This window comes from Monodelphis domestica, chromosome 2, assembly GCF_027887165.1.
Source record: "Monodelphis domestica isolate mMonDom1 chromosome 2, mMonDom1.pri, whole genome shotgun sequence".
Lineage (NCBI taxonomy): Eukaryota > Metazoa > Chordata > Mammalia > Didelphimorphia > Didelphidae > Monodelphis > Monodelphis domestica.
The window spans coordinates 223,073,973-223,095,351 of record NC_077228.1 but is presented as its reverse complement, the minus strand read 5'-3'; the positions used below and the strand labels follow the sequence as shown (position 1 = coordinate 223,095,351).

The following is a 21,379-nucleotide window of genomic DNA, read 5'->3' as shown; positions in this document are numbered from 1 at the left end:
AAAGGTATAAAAGTTAAAATGTTTACATTCCTATATTTGAAGATAATAATTGCAACTCTTAAGAACTTTATTATTATTAGGACAGTTAGAGGTATACATAGCCAGAGGACACAGTTGTGAAATGACACCTGCTGAGATAATTCAGCAGTGTGGCCACTAAACATGCTACAGCTTCTGAGACCCACGGGTGAGAGTAGGGTGCCAGGACATCAAAAGTGGCTAAGCAGCCACGAAAAAAAGCTTAGTAAGCCCTCATACAAGAGGTTTTAGTCTTCTTTGAATACACATGCACCTCAACAGATGAATGCTGAAAGAAAATTATGTAATATCAATATGAAACATATATGTACCACATGATATAGCATTCAAATTCTTAAAGGTGAAATGATATACAGGAAAAAAACACAATAAAACTATACTAATGGGGGACCTAAACTTTTCCTTCTCAAAAGTAAATAAATCTAGCTATAAAATAAACAAGAAGGAAGTTAAGGAGATGAATTGAACTTTAGAAAAATTAGATATAATAACCACTGGAAAAAAAACTGAATGAGAAGAGAAAGAATATATCTTTTTCTCAGCTCTACATAGCACTTTCACAAGAACTTACTGTATAGCAGAGTATAAAAATCTCACAAACAAATACAGAAAAGAAGAAATATTAAATGCATCCTTTCTACACCATTAAGCAATAAAATTATATTTGATAAAGAACTGTGAAAACATATATTAAAAATCAATTAAAAAATAAATGATTTAATCCTACAAAATGAATGGGCTAAAGAACAAATAGTAATTTCATAAAGAGAATGAATAATGAGAACAACATATCCAAATTTATGAGATGCAGTCAAAGTAGTAGTTAGGGGGAAATTTCATATCTCTAAATGCCTACATCAATAAAATAGAAAAAAAAAGAAAAATGAATGATTTGGGCATGAAACTAAAAAAATCTAGAAAAAGAACAAATTAAAATCCCCAAATAAGCACCAAATTAGAAATCCTGAAAATCAAAGTAGTAATTAATAAAACTGAAAATAAGAAAACAACTGAACAAGATTAGGATGTAGTTTTCTGGAAAAAATAAAATAAACTACTGACTAATTTGATTTTTAAAATTTAAAAAGAAAAGGGCAGCTGGGTAGCTCAGTGGATTGAGAGCCAGGCCTAGAGATGGGAGGTCCTAAGTTCATATCTGGCCTCAGACACTTCCCAGCTGTATGACAATGGACAAGTCACTTGACCCCCATTGCCTAGCCCTTACCACTCTTCTGCCTTGGGGCCAATACACAGTATTGACTCCAAGATGGAAAGTAAGTGTTTTAAAAAAATTTTTAAAGAAAACCATTTCCTGTGGGTTCATGATTTAGACATAAAGATGCTATCATAAGCTAATTAGGGAAGCAAAGACTGCTTACCTCTCACATTACTGATAAGGGAAGAATTTATGACCAAACAAGATATAGAAAGCATTACAAGATATAAAATAGATAATTTTGATTACATCAAATTAAAAAGGGATTTGCACAATGATTAGAAACAAGAAATTGAAAAAAAATTTACAGTAAATTTCTGATAAATTCCTCATCCCAATATATAGAAAACTGAGCCAAATTTACAAAAATAAAAGTAATTCTTTAGTTGATAAAATGTCAAAGGGTATAAAGACAGTTGTCAGAAGAAAAAAATAAAATCTCTCTATAGTTATATGAAGAAATGGACTAAATCATTTCTGATTTGACAAATATAAATTAAAATAATTCTGAGATACCTACTGCCTCATATCTATCAGATTGGCTAATATGACAGAAAAGGAAAATAACAATTGTTGGAGGAGTTGTGGGAAAAGTGGGATACTCATATACTCTTTTTGGAGTTGTGAACTGATCCAAACATTCTGGAGAGCCATTCAGCATTATGCCCAAAGAGCTATAAAACTATGCATACCCTTTGACCCATTAATATCACTACTAAATCCGTAACCCAAAGAGATTTTTTTTAAAAAGGAAAAGAACCCATATATACAAAAATATTTCTGGAGTTATTTTTGGAGTGACAAAAAAACTAAAAATTGAAGGGATGCCTATTAGGGGAATGGTTGAACAAGTTGTGCTATAAGAAATGATCAGGAAAGACTTACATGAACTGCCACAAAGAGAGGTGAGGAGGAAGAGGAGAACACTATACACTAGTAAGAGCAATACTATATGATGATCAACTATGAATGACTTAGCTATTCTCAGCAATATAATGATCCAAAACAATTCCAACACACTTATGATAAAAAATGCTATCCACCTCCAGAGAAAGAGCTGATGGACTCAATAAAGATTTAAGTATACTTCTTTGACTTTATTATTTTAGGTGTTTTGGTCCGTATTTTCTTTTTTACATGAGTAACATGGAAATGTTTTGCATGACTGCACATCTATACTCTATATCAAATTGATTGCCCTCTGAGGGCAAAAGGAGGGAGAGAAGGAAAAAATTCTGAACCTAAAATTTTAAAAAGTTAATGCTAAAATTTTTGCTAATATATAATTGAGAGAAAATTAAACTAAATTAAATGTTAAAAAGTACCTATTATGTGCAGACTCTGTATTCAATAGATCTGACATTGTAAAATCATAAACAACATGTATACATAAATGTAGCTCTCCTTCTGGGGCTACCTCTCCAACTAAACACTCACAGCACAGGTCTCCTTTGGGCGAACTAGCCCATATTTAAAGTACTCTGTGGGTATGTATTCATAAAACAATAGTTCACAAGCCTCACTGATAGACTTCCATTTAATCATTAGCCAGTAGATACACTTAACTCAACACAAAGATATTTACTAAAATAGCATAAGAAGAATAGTTTATTAAACATTTTTTTCCACAAAGCTGGGCCACACTCCCACAGATATATGCAGTAGTAGAAAGAATTAACAATGCATACAATACATTATAAGACACATAAATCATCAGAATGTCTATATATTATCAATAAAACCTAGCAAGAAGAGAGAAATAAATGTTACTTTTAAAATACCTGTACACCATGTAAAATACTTGGGAGTCTACCTGCCAAGACCAATCCATGGTCTATTCAGAGTAACCAATGACCTTTTAATTTTTAATATTTTTTTCTCATTCTTCACATTACTTGATCTTTCTTCAGCATTTGATGCTAACTACTCTCTCCACCTTTTTTTTTCTTATTGATTTCATCACTTCCCAGGAGTTTATAATTTCAATGTAGATAACTCACAGATGTTATATTCAGCTTTGGTATCTCCCTTCGACTTCAATCTGGATCAGTATCTGACTATTGGACATTTCAAACTGGGTTATCTAGCGAGATCTCAAACTCAAAGATGTCAAAAAATTGAATTGATTATCTTTTCCTGAAAATTCACCCTCATTCTAGTCAAAGGCATCACCATTTTTCCAGTCTCCCAGGTTTATAACTTTGAAGTTATCCTTGACTCTTCCTCTCGCCTCATATAACCCATCAATATTGTTTCAATCTCTATAATATCTTTCAATTCAACTGTTTTTCTCAGCAACCACCTTAGTGTTCTTCAGTCCATCTTATACACTGCTGTTAAAATGATTATCTTTAAGTGTAGATCTGACCAACTATATTCCCAATTTAATCAACTTCAGTGGCTCCTGATTGCCACTAGGATCAAGTTCTTCATAACTTTTCTCCTAACAATCTTTCCAGACTAACTCTATATTACTGACCTCCCTATTCTGTGATCCTCTCAAACCAGCTTTCTTTTTGTTCCTTGCACATGACACTCCATTTGTTGCTGGAGCTTTTGCCATTGTCTGCTACTACTGGATTATCTCCCTGTACCTACTCTAACATAATCAAGAGCTAGTCCCTTGGTTAATGACAAAAGTCCTCCACCCTTGGCCCACAGACCAAGTGCTCTCTCTTCCCATCTGTGCCCAAAATGCTGCTCCAGATTGAATTCTGTCCCCTTATGCCAGGCTAGGTGATGATATGTTCTAATAAGGCCCAAGTATTCAACCATTTGAGGCTGATGTAGCAGTCCACCCCTAGCTATTGACAAGGGGAACAGTTGGTATGTGCAGATTGCCTTAAAAGAGAGCATGCTCAGTCTTGAGCATGCTCAGTATTGCTCATGGCTAGGAAGGCCTCTGACCCTTGACCCCAGCTTCCCCCAGGTTAGGCAGGAAAACAGGTTTCTTTGTTCTCGCCTGGTTAAGAGAAACCACACCTATGCCTTGTCATTAACCAATGAGGATCATCCCTATGTACTGTGTATCAAAGGGTATATGTAGCCCAGCAAGCTCCGGTAGAGAAAAAAAAAATCAAGCTGCTTCAGATTTAAGCCCAAACCTTAAAAATTTTCTGTTTGCACTTTAATTACCTTGTGATATATACCAAAATTTCTCTACAGATAAAACATTTCTAGTCCTGATATTCTGTGGCATATAACAAAAGTCAGAGAAAGATTTTTAATTATCTTTTTTAACTTCCTTTATCAAAATTTATAAGCAGACATTCCTTTATAATTTTGTCTGTATCCAACCCAAATTAAAACGATTCAAATTCCCAGATCTCATCTCACTGTGCTTCTTATCATTTGCAATCACCCAGGTAAAGCCTGCCTTTACCTGGCCGGACCTCAAACAAAAGAGATCTGATACCTCTGACAACAAACATGAGGTGCTAAGCAGAAAATGCTGCTCACTCATGGTTAATGGACAGATGACACTGATGTTACTCTCAAGAAAGGATGAGAGATCAGGGAAAAGACACTAGGAAATCTTTAATCAGGAACCTGAGTTATTGTAAAAGATCATTGACATCCAGACAAAGGTTATGTTCCTGAAAATACCAGGATGGACATTACATACTAACTACCAGAGATGTAGTTAAGTGTTAATACCATTGTTAACCATTACTCCTGATACCCTGTCTTTGTGGGTACTATCTTGATAGGAAAAATGTCTTGCTCTCCTCCAACAATCCCAGAATTCAGACGGCCGCTGGATTCAGGGTTTATTGGCTTCCCTTTCATATACTGGAAGACATTCTGATATATGGAAGTAAGACCTCAGGAGAAAACTGAGGACTCTAGGTTTGACAATTTCTGTGGACGCGCAGTCATTGTCTCTCCTAGGTGGAACAAAAAATTACTACACAAATGCATGGAGCAAGGGCAAAGTATAATCTAAGTTTTACTGTTTTGGAGTATGGATTGAAAACATGACACAATAGGCACAGATAAGCTTGCAGAAAAAGCACTTTGAATATTATACACTAACAACTAGGAATAAAAAAGCTATGTCAAATTCTATAGGTACAAGAAATTGTAGAAATTGTTTCTACATGGAAAACAACTTAAACTTCTATTTACCCAAACATTGGTTTGGTAGAATGTATTTTGCAAATATTGGTAATGGTATAGGCTTGGTTATCATATTGATGGGTTTAGTTATACAAGCAGAGATCTAAATAAGGAAGACACAAGGAATATGCAGTCAGAACTTGAAATATTACTTCATTATCACCATCATGGTTATTTAAGCTACAATTGAGAATGTAAAGTGTATGGGAATATTGGTATTTGTTAAAAATTGCACTGTGATTGTTGTATTAAGGTTTTTGCAAGGCCTGTAATGGTGCAAAATTATGTTCACATACAAGGCGAATTTTGATCTATTTAAATCAGGAATTAGAAATCATTGGGATATAAGTTCTGATATTTTACATTGGCTCAATTTCAAAGATACCACATAGACAGTGAGCCAAGAGAATTTTGTATTAATTTTGGGATCAGGTTCCCAGGATCATTTTCTAAGATCATTTGACATGTGATAACATGATCCTCCAGAATTGTTCAGAGAGGATGTTTTTCTTTGAAGGGATCTCTCCCAACACAGAAACAAAAAGAAAAGGGAGAGGAATATTATAGATATCAGTATGTTCATTTGAGAGAACACTTTTGATTCATTTTCAAGTATTCAACTTTGATTTTTCTGTTGCACAATTATTGCCAGAATTTTTAAGTACAAGGAAAATACTGTTAATGCTCTGATCCAGAATTATGAAGGTGCAAAGATTTCTATAATTACAGTCACCTGACAGTCGGTAAACATGAGAACATGACAGCAATTGTTAATTTTCAGATGACCATTCTGGAGAGTGATGTCTGATTGCATGTAAGGGGAATCATAATGAATCTTTCATTATGGACCAGACAGCCTCAGCCATGCTTATACACTTTCCATATGAAATGGATGTTTGAGGTTGGGAAATGCAGAGACATGGCGTACTGACACCCTCAGTCGCTGGATGTCCTGGCATCAAGCTACCAACCAGTTTCCTAGGTGGCAGGCATCTGGCAGTGAGCACGGAAAGATCCCTAAGATGCAGTATCAGTACGAGAGAAAGGAAGGATTTATCCTTCATCTCCAGAGATCGCATTTTGCTAACTGTTGAAAAGGCTGACAACTTCTGATAGTCCAGACTGTGAAAGGTGGTGTGTTTGATTATTACACTTGTCATGTGAGCCATAGAATTCTACCTCATTAAACCAGGATCAGTAGCGTGGAAATTATTTTCTTCTGGATTGTTATATCTAAGTTATACAATCAGGGTGGGTTCTTCATCTCTGTATCAGAATATGATTATGCACCAGAATGTTTGTATTTGTTAATGCTGTAATGTTGTTACATTTTGATATTACACTATTCATTTGTGTGTAAAACAAAAAGGGGGAGATGTAGCAGTCCACCCCTAGCTATGGGCAAGGGGAACAGTTGGTATGTGCAGATTGCCTTAAAAGAGAGCATGCTCAGTCTTGAGCATGCTCAGTATTACTCATGGCTGGGAAGGCCTCTGACCCTTGACCCCAGCTTCCCCCAGGTTAGGCAGGAAAACAGGTTTCTTTGTTCTCGCCTGGTTAAGAGAAACCACACCTATGCCTTGTCATTAACCAATGAGGATCATCCCTATGTACTGTGTATCAAAGGGTATATGTAGCCCAGCAAGCTCCGCCTCTAGCTCTCTCTTTCTCTCTCTCTCTTTCAGGCTAGCTGATGGCTGTCCTGGCAGGAGCTTGGCCAGAGGCCAAGCTCCATCTTTAATCTTTCCCTATCTCTCTTTCATCTCTCTGACCTGTGTGGTATTAAATGTGGATCTCTGGACTGGTAAAAGCCTTCGGAAGGGTCCTTTGATCAGAGCTTAGCTGTGGCTCATGGGAAATTAATAAAGGCTCATTCTGGCCACCTCATATCTCTATTTCGACTCCGTCATCCCCCTCGTGGTATCTAAAACTTCTATCCTGTCTCTATCTTCCTACCTTAAAGCTTCTCTCCCCTCTGAGGAAGCTTTAGATGAGATACTATAGGCAAATGCCTTTGCTGAGACTTAATGTTGCCTTCTATGCCAGGCCAAGTGTTCTGGCAGATAATAGCACTCCTGGGACTGTAGTACTGCCCCTTTATGCCTGCACAAATACCCATTTACACTAAAAATATCTCTTTATAAGTTTGAGATTGAGTACCTATTGTATCTGCAAATGTCTCCTCTTGCATCACTGTAAATTCTAGAGAGATAGAGAACTATAGTTCATGAGACTGAAGGAAGAATTTGTCTGTCTTTTAACAATTGTCAAAACCCCTACAAATACTTTGTCCTCAGCAAGTTCATTGTGGTGCAGAATGGCTCATTTTCCCCTATTCACAAGTCTAGTATCTCTAGACTTCTGAGGAGGACTGAGCATTGTTTTGTCATGTGCCACTACCCAGTGTCTGGTTTCAAAGGCTCTCAATAAAGTTCCCATGGTATAGTTATCAATTGTTTACCAAATGCCATAAAAAAGTAGCAAGCAATTCCTTCAGCAATTATTTTACAATTTTAAATCCAGTTTTTTAGGGAGTATCCAGGCCTACTACGACTAGTAGGCTTAGAAATCATTATCATTTTCCAATAAAAAAAATATATAAATACAGCAAATGACATTTTCTATCATAGTACAGTATTTCTTCATATTTATTGTGATCTTTTCTAATTTACTTTTATCTCAAGAAAAATCTTGCTGACTATGCCCAAAGGGCACTAAAAGACTGCCTGCCCTTTGATCCAGCCATGGCACTGCTAGGTTTGTACCCCAAAGAGATAATAAGGAAAAAGACGTATACAAGAATATTCATAGCTGCACTCTTTGTGGTGGCAAAAAACTGGAAAATAAGGGGATACCCTCCGATTGGGGAATGGCTGAACAAATTGTGGTATATGTTGGTGATGGAATACTATTGTGCTCAAAGGAATGATGAACTGAAGGAATTCCATGTGAACTGGAATGACCTCCAGGAATTGATGCAGAGTGAGAGGAGCAGAACCAGGAGAACATTATACACAGAGACTGATACACAGTGGTAGAATCGAATGTAATGGACTTCTCCACCAGCAGCAATGCAATGATCAAGGACAATTCCTGAGGGACTTCTGAGAGAGAATGTTATTCACATTCAGAGAAAGAACTGTGGGAGTAGAAACACAGAAGAAAAACAACTGCTTTATCACATTGGTTGATGGGGATATGATTGGAACTATAGACTCTTAAATGATTACCCTAGTGCAAATATCAATAAAATGGAAATAGGTCTTGATCAATGACACATGTAATACCAGTGGAATTGTGTATCAGCTACAGGAGGGTGTTGGGGAAAGAGAGGGAAAGAACGTGAATCTTGTAACCATGGAAAAATATTCTAAATTAACTAATTAAATTAAATTTTCTAAAATAAAGAGAAAGATCTTCCTATAAATTTTCTCCTTGGAATTTTGTTGCTATGCCTTCCTTGCAATTCACCCCTTCTTTTCTGATCAGGTATTGTTGTTTCAGGCCACTTCACTTTTTATCTCTTCTCTGCATACTCTGTCTTGGCAATTTCTCCCATAGCTGGATGATTTAAGAGCACTTCTTATTTGTGGGGAGGTTGGTAGGGGAAGAAATAGAAGAAGGGAGAGAGGACACTGACTTCCTGCCCTGAGGAAGCTATATGGTTAGATAAATGCAGCTAGATTTAGAACCTACCCCAGCATGGAATGATGGTTATTGCTGCTGAGTTGCCTCCCTTTAGATGCTTGTTCTCTCTCTGATAACTAGGGTAGTATGTTCAGCTATCCAATTTAGAGGAATGATACAGAATGTGTTGCTGCTAAGGGGAGGAAGAAATAAGGAGGAGGCAATAGAAGGTACCACAGCCGAAGACCAAAAATGGAAGCCTGTGCAGTTAAGTCAGTAAGTTGCAGGAATAGCTCTATGATCACTACTTGTTTTGGGTTATTATTTTATAACTCAGATAAATATGAGATAACCTTACTGTAAGACCATGGGTCTATGTGAAAAATGCATTATATTACTTTGTTGATATTATAGAAATCTTCACTTAGTTTGATTTTCTGAAAGTACGATATCCCTACATCATCTAAAAAACAGAGAATCTCCAATTAAAGTTTGTCACAGTCTTCCAGTGACAAAATAACTGATTTTAATGAGTTATTTCTGAACTTCAACATTTACTTTATTTACGAAAACCATCGATTTGTTTATATTGCTAATGTAGGACTTTTTATATTTCTTTTTTTAAACCCTTACCTTCTGTCTTGGAATCAATACTGTATATTGGTTCCAAGGCAGAAAAGTGGTATGGGCTAGGCAATGGGGGTTAAGTGACTTGCCCAGGGTCACACAGCTAGGAAGTGTCTGAGGCCAAATTTGAACCCAGCACCTGGGTTTTAAAAAAGCCTGTATGCCAAATGTTTGTCCATTAGTACAGATCTTTCACTAAATTTATTAAATAAATAATTTATTTTCACCATAATTAAAAAAAAGAAAATTATGAACTCAATAACATTTTCATAAAAAATTACTTGTCTGTTGCTATATTATAAATCAATATTAAAAAAATTTAATTAATGAACAACATAAATTATCTTAATGTGTCAGAATGAAAATCAAAGCAAAAGTTCAATTGACATCTATGCTATAATTAAAAATGTATACTCTACCTGACCAGAAGTTGGTTCAACATCACCAACAAGCATATTAATAAGTGTGCTTTTGCCTGCACCATTTGGTCCCAATAGTCCTAGTATCTCTCCTAAAAAAAATGTAAAATCAATCATATGTGAAATGAAATAAAAATTGGGCACTATTTTTCTAGGAGATATTTAAGAAAAAATTAATACCAACCTTTCTTTACACACAAACATACATGTTTAGTTGCCACTTTCTTTCTTTTTCTTGTAAGAAGAAAATCTTTCTTCTCATCATATTCTTTATGCAAACTGCAAACCATAATAGCTGGCTTCTAACAAAAGAAATATTATAAGAATGAAGTGAGAATTAGCTATACCATAAAACCTGATATTGATTGAATAAACCATAAAACAAGACAATCACTGAATAAACCCCCTGTGCATTCTTTCATTCTTATTTTTATGGAATCAGAATACCACAGGAGTAGCTAGGTAACACAGTGGACACTATTAAATGGTAAGTTTGACCAATAATAAAGTTGGCTGAGTCTAGTTGAGGCATGCCATCAAGCCTGGAGTTCACTGGCAAAAGCAATCTGACTTTTCTTGTAGAACAAAGTAGGGTTATTCAAGTTGATATTCAGGAATTAGGAAAGGATGATGGGCTAGGAAGATCTCTAATCTTTTCCCAAGCTATCTGTCCCAGTATCCTCTGATGGGTTGCTTCTATGTCCAATAAGGCTGGATCTACGCTGTTTCCCTCTCTAATTCCCATTGTCCTGTCTAAAATAAACTAAGCTAAGGCCATCTAAGTTGTTGAATCAAGGTCAGAGCTCTTTAATTAATCAAGATGGTGACAGAAATGACTTAGCCACCACAATCTGTAGGCTCAGCCTACTGGAGGTAACTTAGAAGTCCAAGCCAATTTCACTGATAGAGTCTTCTTGGGAGTCAATAGATGTCAATTAGATGTCTGTGATCACTCAGGAACGACAAGAACTGAAGTAGGCAATTTGGGTATTTTTCCTCCTCGATTTAGAGAGAGCTAAGGTCATGAGCCTGTCCCAGGCTTTTAGAACTTCTCACTCAGAATTCCAAGCTCCCTCCTATATTCCATCTTCTGCACCCAGCACACTCCTGTCTCTGGCCCTTCACATTTACTCGAATTTTCCCCTTTCAATACAATGCCAGGTCTGGAATAAGGAAGATTCACCTTTCTGAGTTCAAATCTGACCTCAGACATTTACTACTGTAAATTTTAAAACTATTCCACCTTCAGTCTCAACCATAATTTCACCCTTTATACTACCTATGTGATCTGTAAGTCACCTAACTCTTGTTTGTCTCAGTTTCCTCATTGGTAAAAATTAGCTGGAGAAGGAAATAGCAAAGCATTCTAGTATCTCTGCCAAAAAAAAAAAAAACAACAACCCAAATTGGGTCACAAAGAGTCAGAATCAACTAACAGAACAACAAAAACAGAATACTACACAAAGGGCAATGGAGAGATATACTATGAGTGTAAAATATATTATAAGAAATGAACTGTGACAAAAATCAGTGTATAAATATCATCAAAAAGATGTAAAACCAGAGAAGCTAGTTATACATTAAGATTAAAAGCTATCAGTCCATTGCATTCAATCAAGTATTAATTAAATGTCAATATATGTCACTCACTGGGCAAGGCAATGAAAATATGAATATAATGAATAAAATAATCCTTATTAATAATTAGTATTCATTCTAAAAGAAAAAATAACAAAAGTATAAGTTACTACAGAGAATAAACACAGAATAATGAAACCCAAACTGGTTTGAGAAGAAATTTCAGAAAACTAAAAGTTTCATGAAGAAGGTGGTGCTGAAGCCATATCTTAAAGGAGAAGGAATTTACAAAGCTCAGATAAGGAAAGGGATGGAAGACAGCTAGCACAAAGTCATAGAGATGTGGTTGGAAGATGGATTGTAGTTTGTTTGTAATAAAAGAAGAGCTTATCTGACTATCCCATAGTGACAGAGGGGGATGTTAAAAGTTTATGTCTGGAAAGATAGAGAGGAGAAAGGATGTGAAATGCTTTTAAAAACTAAAAAGAGGAGTTTATAGTTGATGATCAAGGCAACTGGGAGTCACAAGAGTTCCTCCTTAATTTGGAAAACATATTTTTTTATTATTTGGGAGAGATATTTAAAGCTAGACAGAAATATAATGACTATTAATAAATGAAAAAGCATTTAGTAAGCACCAATTTTAATGTGTCAAGCTTAGCACCAGAGATAAAAAAATGGAAAAAAGGTAGAAAATTCCTTTCTCAAAGAAGCTTATAGGGCTTTTTTCCAGGCATCTTATCCCATTTCATTGTATAATATTTGAATAGTGTTTACAGTGGCTCTTATAAGATATAATTAAGTTGAGTGACTTGTGCAGACTTGGAAAATTGGTTGGGGTAGGGAATGGGAGGGGCACATGGTTTTATCTTAGATTCACTTTGTTTTTCCCCTTTTTGAAAACCAAATTAAGGAATATTCAAAGATGAAAAAAAAAGAAGCTTATAAGCTCTTAATTGGGGGAGGCAATATATCAAAAAAGAGTCCACTGTGAATGGAAAAGTTCTTAGGATATAGTGGTGGAGTAGATGGCAATCCTAGGCAAATGCTTGGAGTATGCAGAGCATAAAAGCAGGGTAAATGGTTGGCCTAGAGGACCTTGGGAGGCAGTTTATAAGGCCAATTGATGCTCCATATGACAAAAAAGAATAAAGTTGGAGAATCCCAAGTCTCTAAGCCAAGTGAGGTTTCAAGACGTCAGGACAGATTTTGGGGAGCTCCTGACAAGTAGAAGTAGGAAGGGGAGGGATAGAAGAAAGCAAGGGCTCCTCAGTGGTGGTGGCTATTAGAACTATACTGGCTGATGTAGATGGGTTCTATTAAATTATTTCCCTGAAAAACAACACATTTATACTAATTATTATTACAATTCAAACAATAATATATTTAATAATAATTAATTATTACATTACAATAAATTTATTATAATATAATTAATATAAAATAAAACAAAATTATTAACAATATTAATGTTTATTATATTATTACATTAAAATTAATAAAGTATAATATATTAAATATAATTCTTAACATTATTATCCTGGAGATGTGTATTAAAAAGAGGTCATTTTTTTGCATGATCTGATACTGAGCAAAATAAACAGAACAAAAGCTTACACTGTGAAAAACAGGATAATGGAAAACAGCTTTAGATTATGGAATTCTCATCAATGTAGTGACAGATCATGACTGCACAGTACTGATAGTAGAGCACACTTCCTACCTCTTGGTAAAGATATAATGGACTAGAGGGGCAAAGTGAGACAAATATTTTCAGACATGGACAATGTATTAATTTGTTTTTGCTTGACTACTTAGTTGGTACAAGGGAGACTGTCAGGGTGAGAGGAAAAAGGAAATCACACCAATGAATGAAACACTGAAAAAACCTACACAGAAGATAAAAGGAAGTTCAGAAGGGGAAACAAACAGGACAGAGTTGGAATTACCATGTTAAATATATACTTTAAAAGCAAATTGCATATAAGTTCAAATGTTCATATATAATCTTTTCTGTTTATATATTTAAATATATTTAAATTTTTTAAATTAATAACAAATTTCCATATAATTTTTCCAAAGTTATATGATTCATATTGTCTTACTCCCTTCTTCCTTCCCCCCTCACGAAGGTGATAAGAAATTCAATCTGGGTTATACATGTATTATCACACAAAACATATTTCCATATTATTCATTTTAACTGAATAATTTTATAGAACTAAAACCCCAAAACATATACCAAAATAAAAAAGTGATAAAAACATATTTAATCTGTATTTCTATTCCAACAGTTCTTTCTCTGGAGCTGGATAGCATTCTTTTTCATAAGTCCTCAGCATTGTCCTGGATCACTGTATTACTATTAGTAGCAAAGTCTATCACATTTTATTGCCCCACAATATTGCTGTTATTGGGTAAAATGTTCTCCTCATTTGGCTTATTTCACTCTGCATCAGTTCATGCAGGTCTTTCCAGCTTTTTCTGAAATCATCCTGTTCATCATTCCTCATAACACATCAGTATTCTATCACTACTATATACCGTAATTTGTTCAACCATTCCCCAATTGAGGGACATCCCTTCAATTTCCAATTATTTGCCACCACAAAACGAGCAGGTATGTGCTAAAAGGAATAATAAAGTGGAGGAGTTCCATGGAGACTGGAACAACCTCCAGGAAGTGATGCAGAGCAAAAGGAGCAGAACCAGCAGAACATTGTACACAGAGACTAATACACTGTGGTATAATCGAACGTAATGGACTTCTCCATAAATGGTGGTGTAATGTCCCTGAACAATTTGCAGGGATCCAGGAGAAAAAAACACCATTCATAAGCAAAGGATAAACTATGGGAGTGGAAACACCGAGGAAAAGCAACTGCCTGAATACAGAGGTTGAGGGGACATGACAGAGGAGAGACTCTAAATGAACACTCTAATGCAAATACTATCAACAAAGCAATGGGTTCAAATCAAGAAAACATCTAATGCCCAGTGGACTTACGCATCGGCTATGGGGGGTGGGAGGGTGGGGGGGTTGGAAAAGAAAATGATCTATGTCTTTAACGAATAATGCTTGGAAATGATCAAATAAAATATATTTTTAAAAAACGAGCAGGTATAAATATTTTTGTATAGATAGGTCCTTTCCCATTTTCTTTAATCTTTTTGAGATACAGACCCAGTAGTAGTATTACTGGATCCAAAGGTACAATGCGTTCTTTTATAGCCCTTTGGGCATATTTCCAAATTGTCCTCCAGAATGGTTGCATCAGTCCACAGCTCCACCAGCAATCCATTAGTGTCCCAATTTTGACATATCCCCTCCAACATTTATCATTTCCCTTTACTGTTCTATCAGTCAATCTGCTAGTTGTGAGGTGGTATCTCAGATATGTTTTAATCTGCATTTCTCTAATCAAGAGGAATTCAAAACATTTTTTTCATGTGATCATTGATAGCTTTGATTTCTTCATCTGAAAACTGTCTATTTATATCATTTGACCATTTCTCAAATGGGGAATGTCTAGGTTTCCTATAAATATAACTTAGTTTTTTTATGATTGAAGAATGAGACCTTTAATCAGAGAAATTTGTTATTAAAAATGTTTCCCAGTCTGATGCTTCTCTTCTATTCTTGGCTGTATTGTCTTTCTTTGCACAAAATTATTCATTTTACATCTTATAATATTCTCTATCATTTGTTTGGTCATAAATTCTTCCCTTCTCCATAGATGTGACAGATAAACTATTCTATATTCCCCTAAAACATCTCTTTTTATGTTTAAATCATATACCCATTTTTCACCTTAGCTTGTGAGATAATGATCTAAACCTAATTTTTTCCATATTGTTTTCCAATTTTCATAGCAGTTTTTGTCAAATACTGAGTTCTTATCCCCAACAATGGGATTTTTGGTTTTATCAAACATTAGAGAGCTGAGGTCATTTACCCCTCATCTATATCACGGATCCACCCCTTAGCCAGTACCAGATTGTTTTGATGATCACTGATTTATAGTACAGTTTAAAGTCTGATACTGCTAGGCCACCCTCCTTTACATTTTTTCATTAGTTCCCTTGATATTCTTGTCATTTTGTTATTATTTTTCTAGTTCTATAACATAGTTTTTTTGGTAGTTTAATAGTATGGCACTTAATAAGTAAATTAACTTACGTAGGATTGTCATTTTTATTCTATAAGCTCAGCCTATCCCTGAGCAATTGATATTTTTTCAAATGTTTAAATCTAATTTTAGTTTTGTGAAAATAGTGTTTTGTAATTGTGTTTATATAATTCCTGCCCTTGTCATGGCAAATAGATTCCTAAGAATTTTAAATTTTCTAGACTGATTTTAAATGGAGTTTCTCCTTCTAAGTCTTGCTGTTGAATTTATTTTGGAAATATACAGAAATCCTGATGATTTATGAGGATTTATTTTGTATCATGCAACTTTGCTAAAGTTGCTAAATAAAAAAACATTATTTCAAATAGTTTTTAGTTGATTTTCTAGGATTCTCTAAGTATACACTCATATCATCTGCAAAGAGTGATAGTTAAGTTTCCTTACTGCCTACTTTAATTCCTTCAATTTCTTTTTTCTTCTCTAATTGCTAAAGCTAGCATTTCTAGTACATTATTAAATATCAGTGATGATAATGGGCATCCTTGTTTCAATCCTGTTCTTACTTGGAAGGCTTCTAACTTACCCTCATTGTAAATGATTATTGCTGATGGTTTTAAATAAATAACACTTTTTAAGGAAAGGCCCTTTTATTCCTATGGTTTCTAGTGTTTTCAATAGGTGTTGTATTTTGTCAAAGGCTTTTTCTACATCTATTGAGATAAACATGAGATTTCTGTTAGTATGTATTGATATAGTCAATTATGCTGATAATTTTTCCAATATGAAACCAGTCTTGCATTCCTAGTATAAATCCCACCTGATCATAGTAAATAATCCTTATGATATATTGTGGCTCTTTGCTAGTATTTTATTTAAGATTTTTGCATCAATGTTCATTAAAGAAATTGGTCTGTTTGGTAGAAAGAATTTGGTAGGACTTTTTCTTTGCTTATTTTGTCAAATAGTTTGCATAGTATTGCGATTAAATGTTCTTTAAATGTTTGATAGACATCACTTGTGAATACATCTGGCCTTGGGGATTCTTTCCTGTGGAGTTACTGATGGTTTGTTCAATTTCTTTTTCTGGAATGGGATTAAGTATTCTATTTTCTCTTTTGTTAATCTAGGCAATCTATATTTTTGTAAAACTTCATCCATTTCACTTAGATTATAAGATTTACTGTCATAAAATTGGGAAAAATAATTCCTAATGATTATTTTTTTAATTTCTTCTTCATTAGATGTGAAATTGTCCTTTTCATTTTTGATAATAGTCATTTGATTCTTCTTTTAAAAATCAAATTAACTAATACTCTTATTTTACTTGTTTTTTCATAGAACCAGCTTCAATCTTATTTATTAGTTCAATGGATTTTTTACTTTAAATTTTATTAATTTCTCTTTTGATTTTTAGAATTTCCAATTTAGACTTTAACTGGGGATTTTAAATTTGTTATTTTTTATTTTTTTTAGTTGAATGCCCAATTCATTGATATGCTTTTTGATATAAGCATTCAGAGATATAAATTTTCCTCCCCGAGTATTGCTTTGGCTGTATTCCAAAAATTTTGATATGTTGTCTTCTCATTGTAATTCTCAATGAAACCAGTGATTATTTCTATGATTTGTACTTTGACCCACCCTTTTTGAAGAATTAGATTATTAAGTTTCCAATTAATTTTTAATTTGCCTTTCCATGAATACTTGATTATACTTTTTATTGAACTGTGATCTGAAAAAGCTTGGGTTTATTATTTCTGCTTTTCTGCATTTAGTTATGAAGTTTTTATGCAGTAGTACAAGGTCAATTTTTACTTATGTACCATGTGATGCTGAAAAGAAGGTATATTCCCTTTTATGCTTATTCAATTTTTCCAGATACCTATTAAATATTACTTTTGTAAAATTTAATTCACTTCCTTTACTTCTTTCTTATTTATTTTTTGGTTATATTTATCTATTTTTGATAGGGGAAGGTTGAGGTCCTCCCCTACTATAGTTTTACTGTCTCTTTCCTTCTTAAATTCTATAGTTTTTCTTTTTTTTTTAAATTTGTATGCTATACCATTTGGTGCAAATATGTTAAATCCAGATATTTCCTCATTGTCTATATTATCTTTTTATCAAGATGCAATTACCTATCAGATCTATTTTTGCTTTAGCCTTGTCTGAGACCATGACTGCTACTCCTGCCTTCTTTGTTTCAGGTGAAGCCCAATAGATTCTGTTCCAGCCTCTTACCTTTACTCCCTATGTGTCTACCTGAACCAAATGTGATTCTTGTAAACAACATTGTGGGATTTTGGTTTTTAATCCACTCTATCTGTTTTCATTTTATGAGAGAGGTCATCCCATTTATATTCGGTCATAATTACTATCTGTCTATTCCCCTCCATCTTGTTTTCCTCTTTTAATCCTGCCCTTTCTCATTTCACTCTTTCTCTACACACCAGTTCTGCTTTTAAATCACTCCCCCCTTTCCCCTCCTTTATATTACTCCCCTTCTCACTACCTTCTTTCTTATTCCCGTCCTACCTCTATATAGTGTCTTTTAATCACCCCCAACTTCTCCCTCCCTTATATTACTCTCCTCTCCAACACCCCATTTATTTTTCCCCTTCTACTTCTCTATAGGGTAAGACAGAATTCTATACTCCAGTAAATCTGACTGTTTTCCCCTCTCTGAGCCAATTCCAATATGAGTAAGGTTTAAGTATTAAATATTTTAAAGTATTAAGTATTTAAGTATTAAGTAATACTTAAGTATTAAGTCACCACCCTTATTCTCCCCTCCATTGTAGTAGTATTCCACCCTCTATGCCTCTTTATGTAATGTTATTTACCCCATTTTACTTCTCTCTTCCCATTTCTTGTCCTCTAATCCTCTTTTTCACTCCTAGTTTCTTTTTTTACATCCTAAACAGCTTACTCCCAATGCACTGTTTATGTACACTTCTTTTAACTACTATGATAATGATAACAATTGTTAAGAGTTACAGATATCACCTTTCCATAAAGGAATATAAACAATTTGACCTTATTGAAGTCCTTAAATTTTTTCTTTTTTTTATTTACCTTTTTATGCTTCACTTATATTTTGTATTTGGACATCAAATTTTCTTTTAAAATTTGGTCTTTTCTTCAGGAATGCTTAGAAATCTTCTCTTTTATTAAATGACAGTAAGTTCCCTTGCCTTCCAGAACATCATATTCTAAGCCTTCTGGTTCTTCAATGTGGAAGCTGCCAGATGATGTGTAATCCCAAGTGGGGCTCCATGATATCTGAATTGTTTCTTTCTGACTGCTTGCAGTATTTTCCTCATGGCTTGGGACCTCTTGAACCTGGCTATAACGTTTCCGAGAGTGGTCATTTGGGGATATATTACAGGAGGTGATCTGTGCATTCTTTCATTTCTATTGTATTCTCTTGTTCAAGAATATCAGGACAGTTTGGATAATGCCTGGTAATATGACGTCTCCGATTTTTTGGGTGGGGCATAACTTTGAGGTAGTCCAATAATGCTTAAATTTTCTCTCCTAGATCTATTTTCCAGGTCAGTTTTTTTATGAGATATTTCATATTCTTTTCATTTTGTTTTACTGTTTTTTGATACCTCAAGAAGTCATTAGCTTCTATTTACCTAATTCTAATTTTTAAAGAATGAATTCATTCCATGCCCTTTTGATTGTTCTTTTCCATTTGGTACATTCACTTTTTCATAGTACTCTTTTATTCCCTGGCTTTAAAAGAATTCTTTTCTTCATTGGATTTTTATACTTCTTTTCCCAGTTGACAAATTTTTCTTTTTAAACTGTTATTTTCTTTTTGTATTAGGTTCATTTCTTCAGCCTGTCTTATTTGGTCTTTTAATTCTTTTTTGAGTTCTTCCAGCACTTGAGACCAATTTCCATTTTTCTCTGAAATTTTATATGAAGTTACTTGGATCTCATATTTCTCTACTAACTCTGTATTTCACTCTGTCTCCATAAGAAATTTTCTAAAGTTAGCTGTTTCTCTTACTTTTTGCTCATTTCCCCAGAACTTTTCTACCTGTGGATCAGGAATTCTGAAAGCTATTAACTCTGTCTCTTCTGTTGCTGGCCTATAAGGCTTGGTACCGTGAGCTATTTTGCCTTGGTGCTAAGTCTTCATTATAGCAAAGGCTTGAAAGGGGGCTAGCACTATAAATTTCTGGGCCTCACTGCTGGTTAGTGCCAGGGCCTGGTACATCAAGGGATGGGTTTGGGATATGAAGGGATGGGTTTGGATACACCACTGTTGGTGTATCTTGGGTCCCAGAATCCTGAAGTTGACCTTTGCCTGGGTTGGGAACCTGGTACTGTGTGTGTGTGTGTTGGGGGGGGGGTGGCCAGCACTCCTCTGTGTGCAGTTTGGCTTTCAGTTCTTCCTTATCCTGTGAAAATCCCATGAAAATGGACTCTCTCTGCCAACTTTTCAAAATTTTTTTCAGAGGTAGAGCCCCACTCACTCCATCTTGCTGTTGGTTTTTTACTCCTGTCATTTTGAGGCACTCTTTAAAGATTGGTTTGGAAGGATTGTCAAAGCACTTTCAGCTTTTGTTGCTACTAGGGCTCTATCTTGGCTCTGTCCTATCTAAAATATGTATTTAAGCTAATTTTAAAAATCCAATACTACTCAAACTTCAAAAAAGAGAGAATACTTGTGTGAGAATAAAAAATGCTCTGGTGTGCTTAGTATATATTTACTTGCATCTGTTCCATATATAGCATGAATTAACCATAAGCATGGAACAGAGTAAAGATTGTGCAATAATAGATCAATTTAATGGTACTTTGAAACATATCATTCTATATTTTAAGAATCAATAAAAAGAGTTTTTCTTTAAAATTCTCAGATGTATTAGTACACCCTTTTTTCTGCTTTAGCCAAAATTGTTATTTGGCAAATGATTATTGTTTTTGGTGATATAAGCTATAAATACATTATATAAAGTCTAGAGACATAAATATATTTGGAAAGGCCATTAAGTATTCCCATCTTTTAATAGCAGATATGTGATGCCTTCTATTCAGAAAAGGGAGATCAAATGCTTGAGAAGAAGCTGGTACAGGGTTTTGCTAGTGATTCATGTGCTACTCTGAAGTGTTTTAGCCAATAGTTACCTATATTACATATCCCTATAAGCTTTTGTTTTGGAGAAAACCTACAACTTTAAACATTTCCCTCTGTCACTAGTAGCCATTTATATGTTACAGGTGCAAGTTTTCTGTTTTCATTTGATCTTAAATCAATTTTTATTGATAAAATTCTTATCTATTTCTCATACTGAATAATTTGATGGTTATAAAGATCTGATGCAAAGAACTTTGCTTTCTGAATCTTTAGGAGCTGCTGAGGAGAAAGGAACTGAAATACCATAGAAACAGCTGACAGGTAGCTGAATCTCTTTAAGGGTTGAACTCTTGGATGACAGCTATAGAAGTGATGAAGTATAAAGGAGTACTGTTAATCCTGGATCTCTTGATCTTACCTGCTTATCACTGTTGGTAAACACTTGTTGTTGTTGGGGAAGGGATGGCTTGGAAGGCCCCTTTACATAAGCATTACTTTTTCTGATGTTAACAGTGGGGGCTATGGGCAG

General features: G+C 34.6%; 1 protein-coding gene across 2 annotated transcripts in view; it reads right to left on the bottom strand.

Annotated features, from left to right (window-relative positions):
• The window catches only part of ABCA5 (ATP binding cassette subfamily A member 5), a 182,831-nt gene that overhangs the window by 23,809 nt on the left and 137,643 nt on the right, over positions 1 to 21,379 (bottom strand). For both annotated transcript variants that reach the window (XM_056817224.1, XM_056817225.1), the window contains 2 exons: positions 10,232 to 10,349; positions 10,048 to 10,139 (listed from right to left, as the gene is read on the bottom strand). In XM_056817224.1, coding sequence (XP_056673202.1) covers positions 10,048 to 10,139; positions 10,232 to 10,349 — 210 coding nt within the window. The remainder of the gene's footprint in view (positions 1 to 10,047; positions 10,140 to 10,231; positions 10,350 to 21,379) is intronic.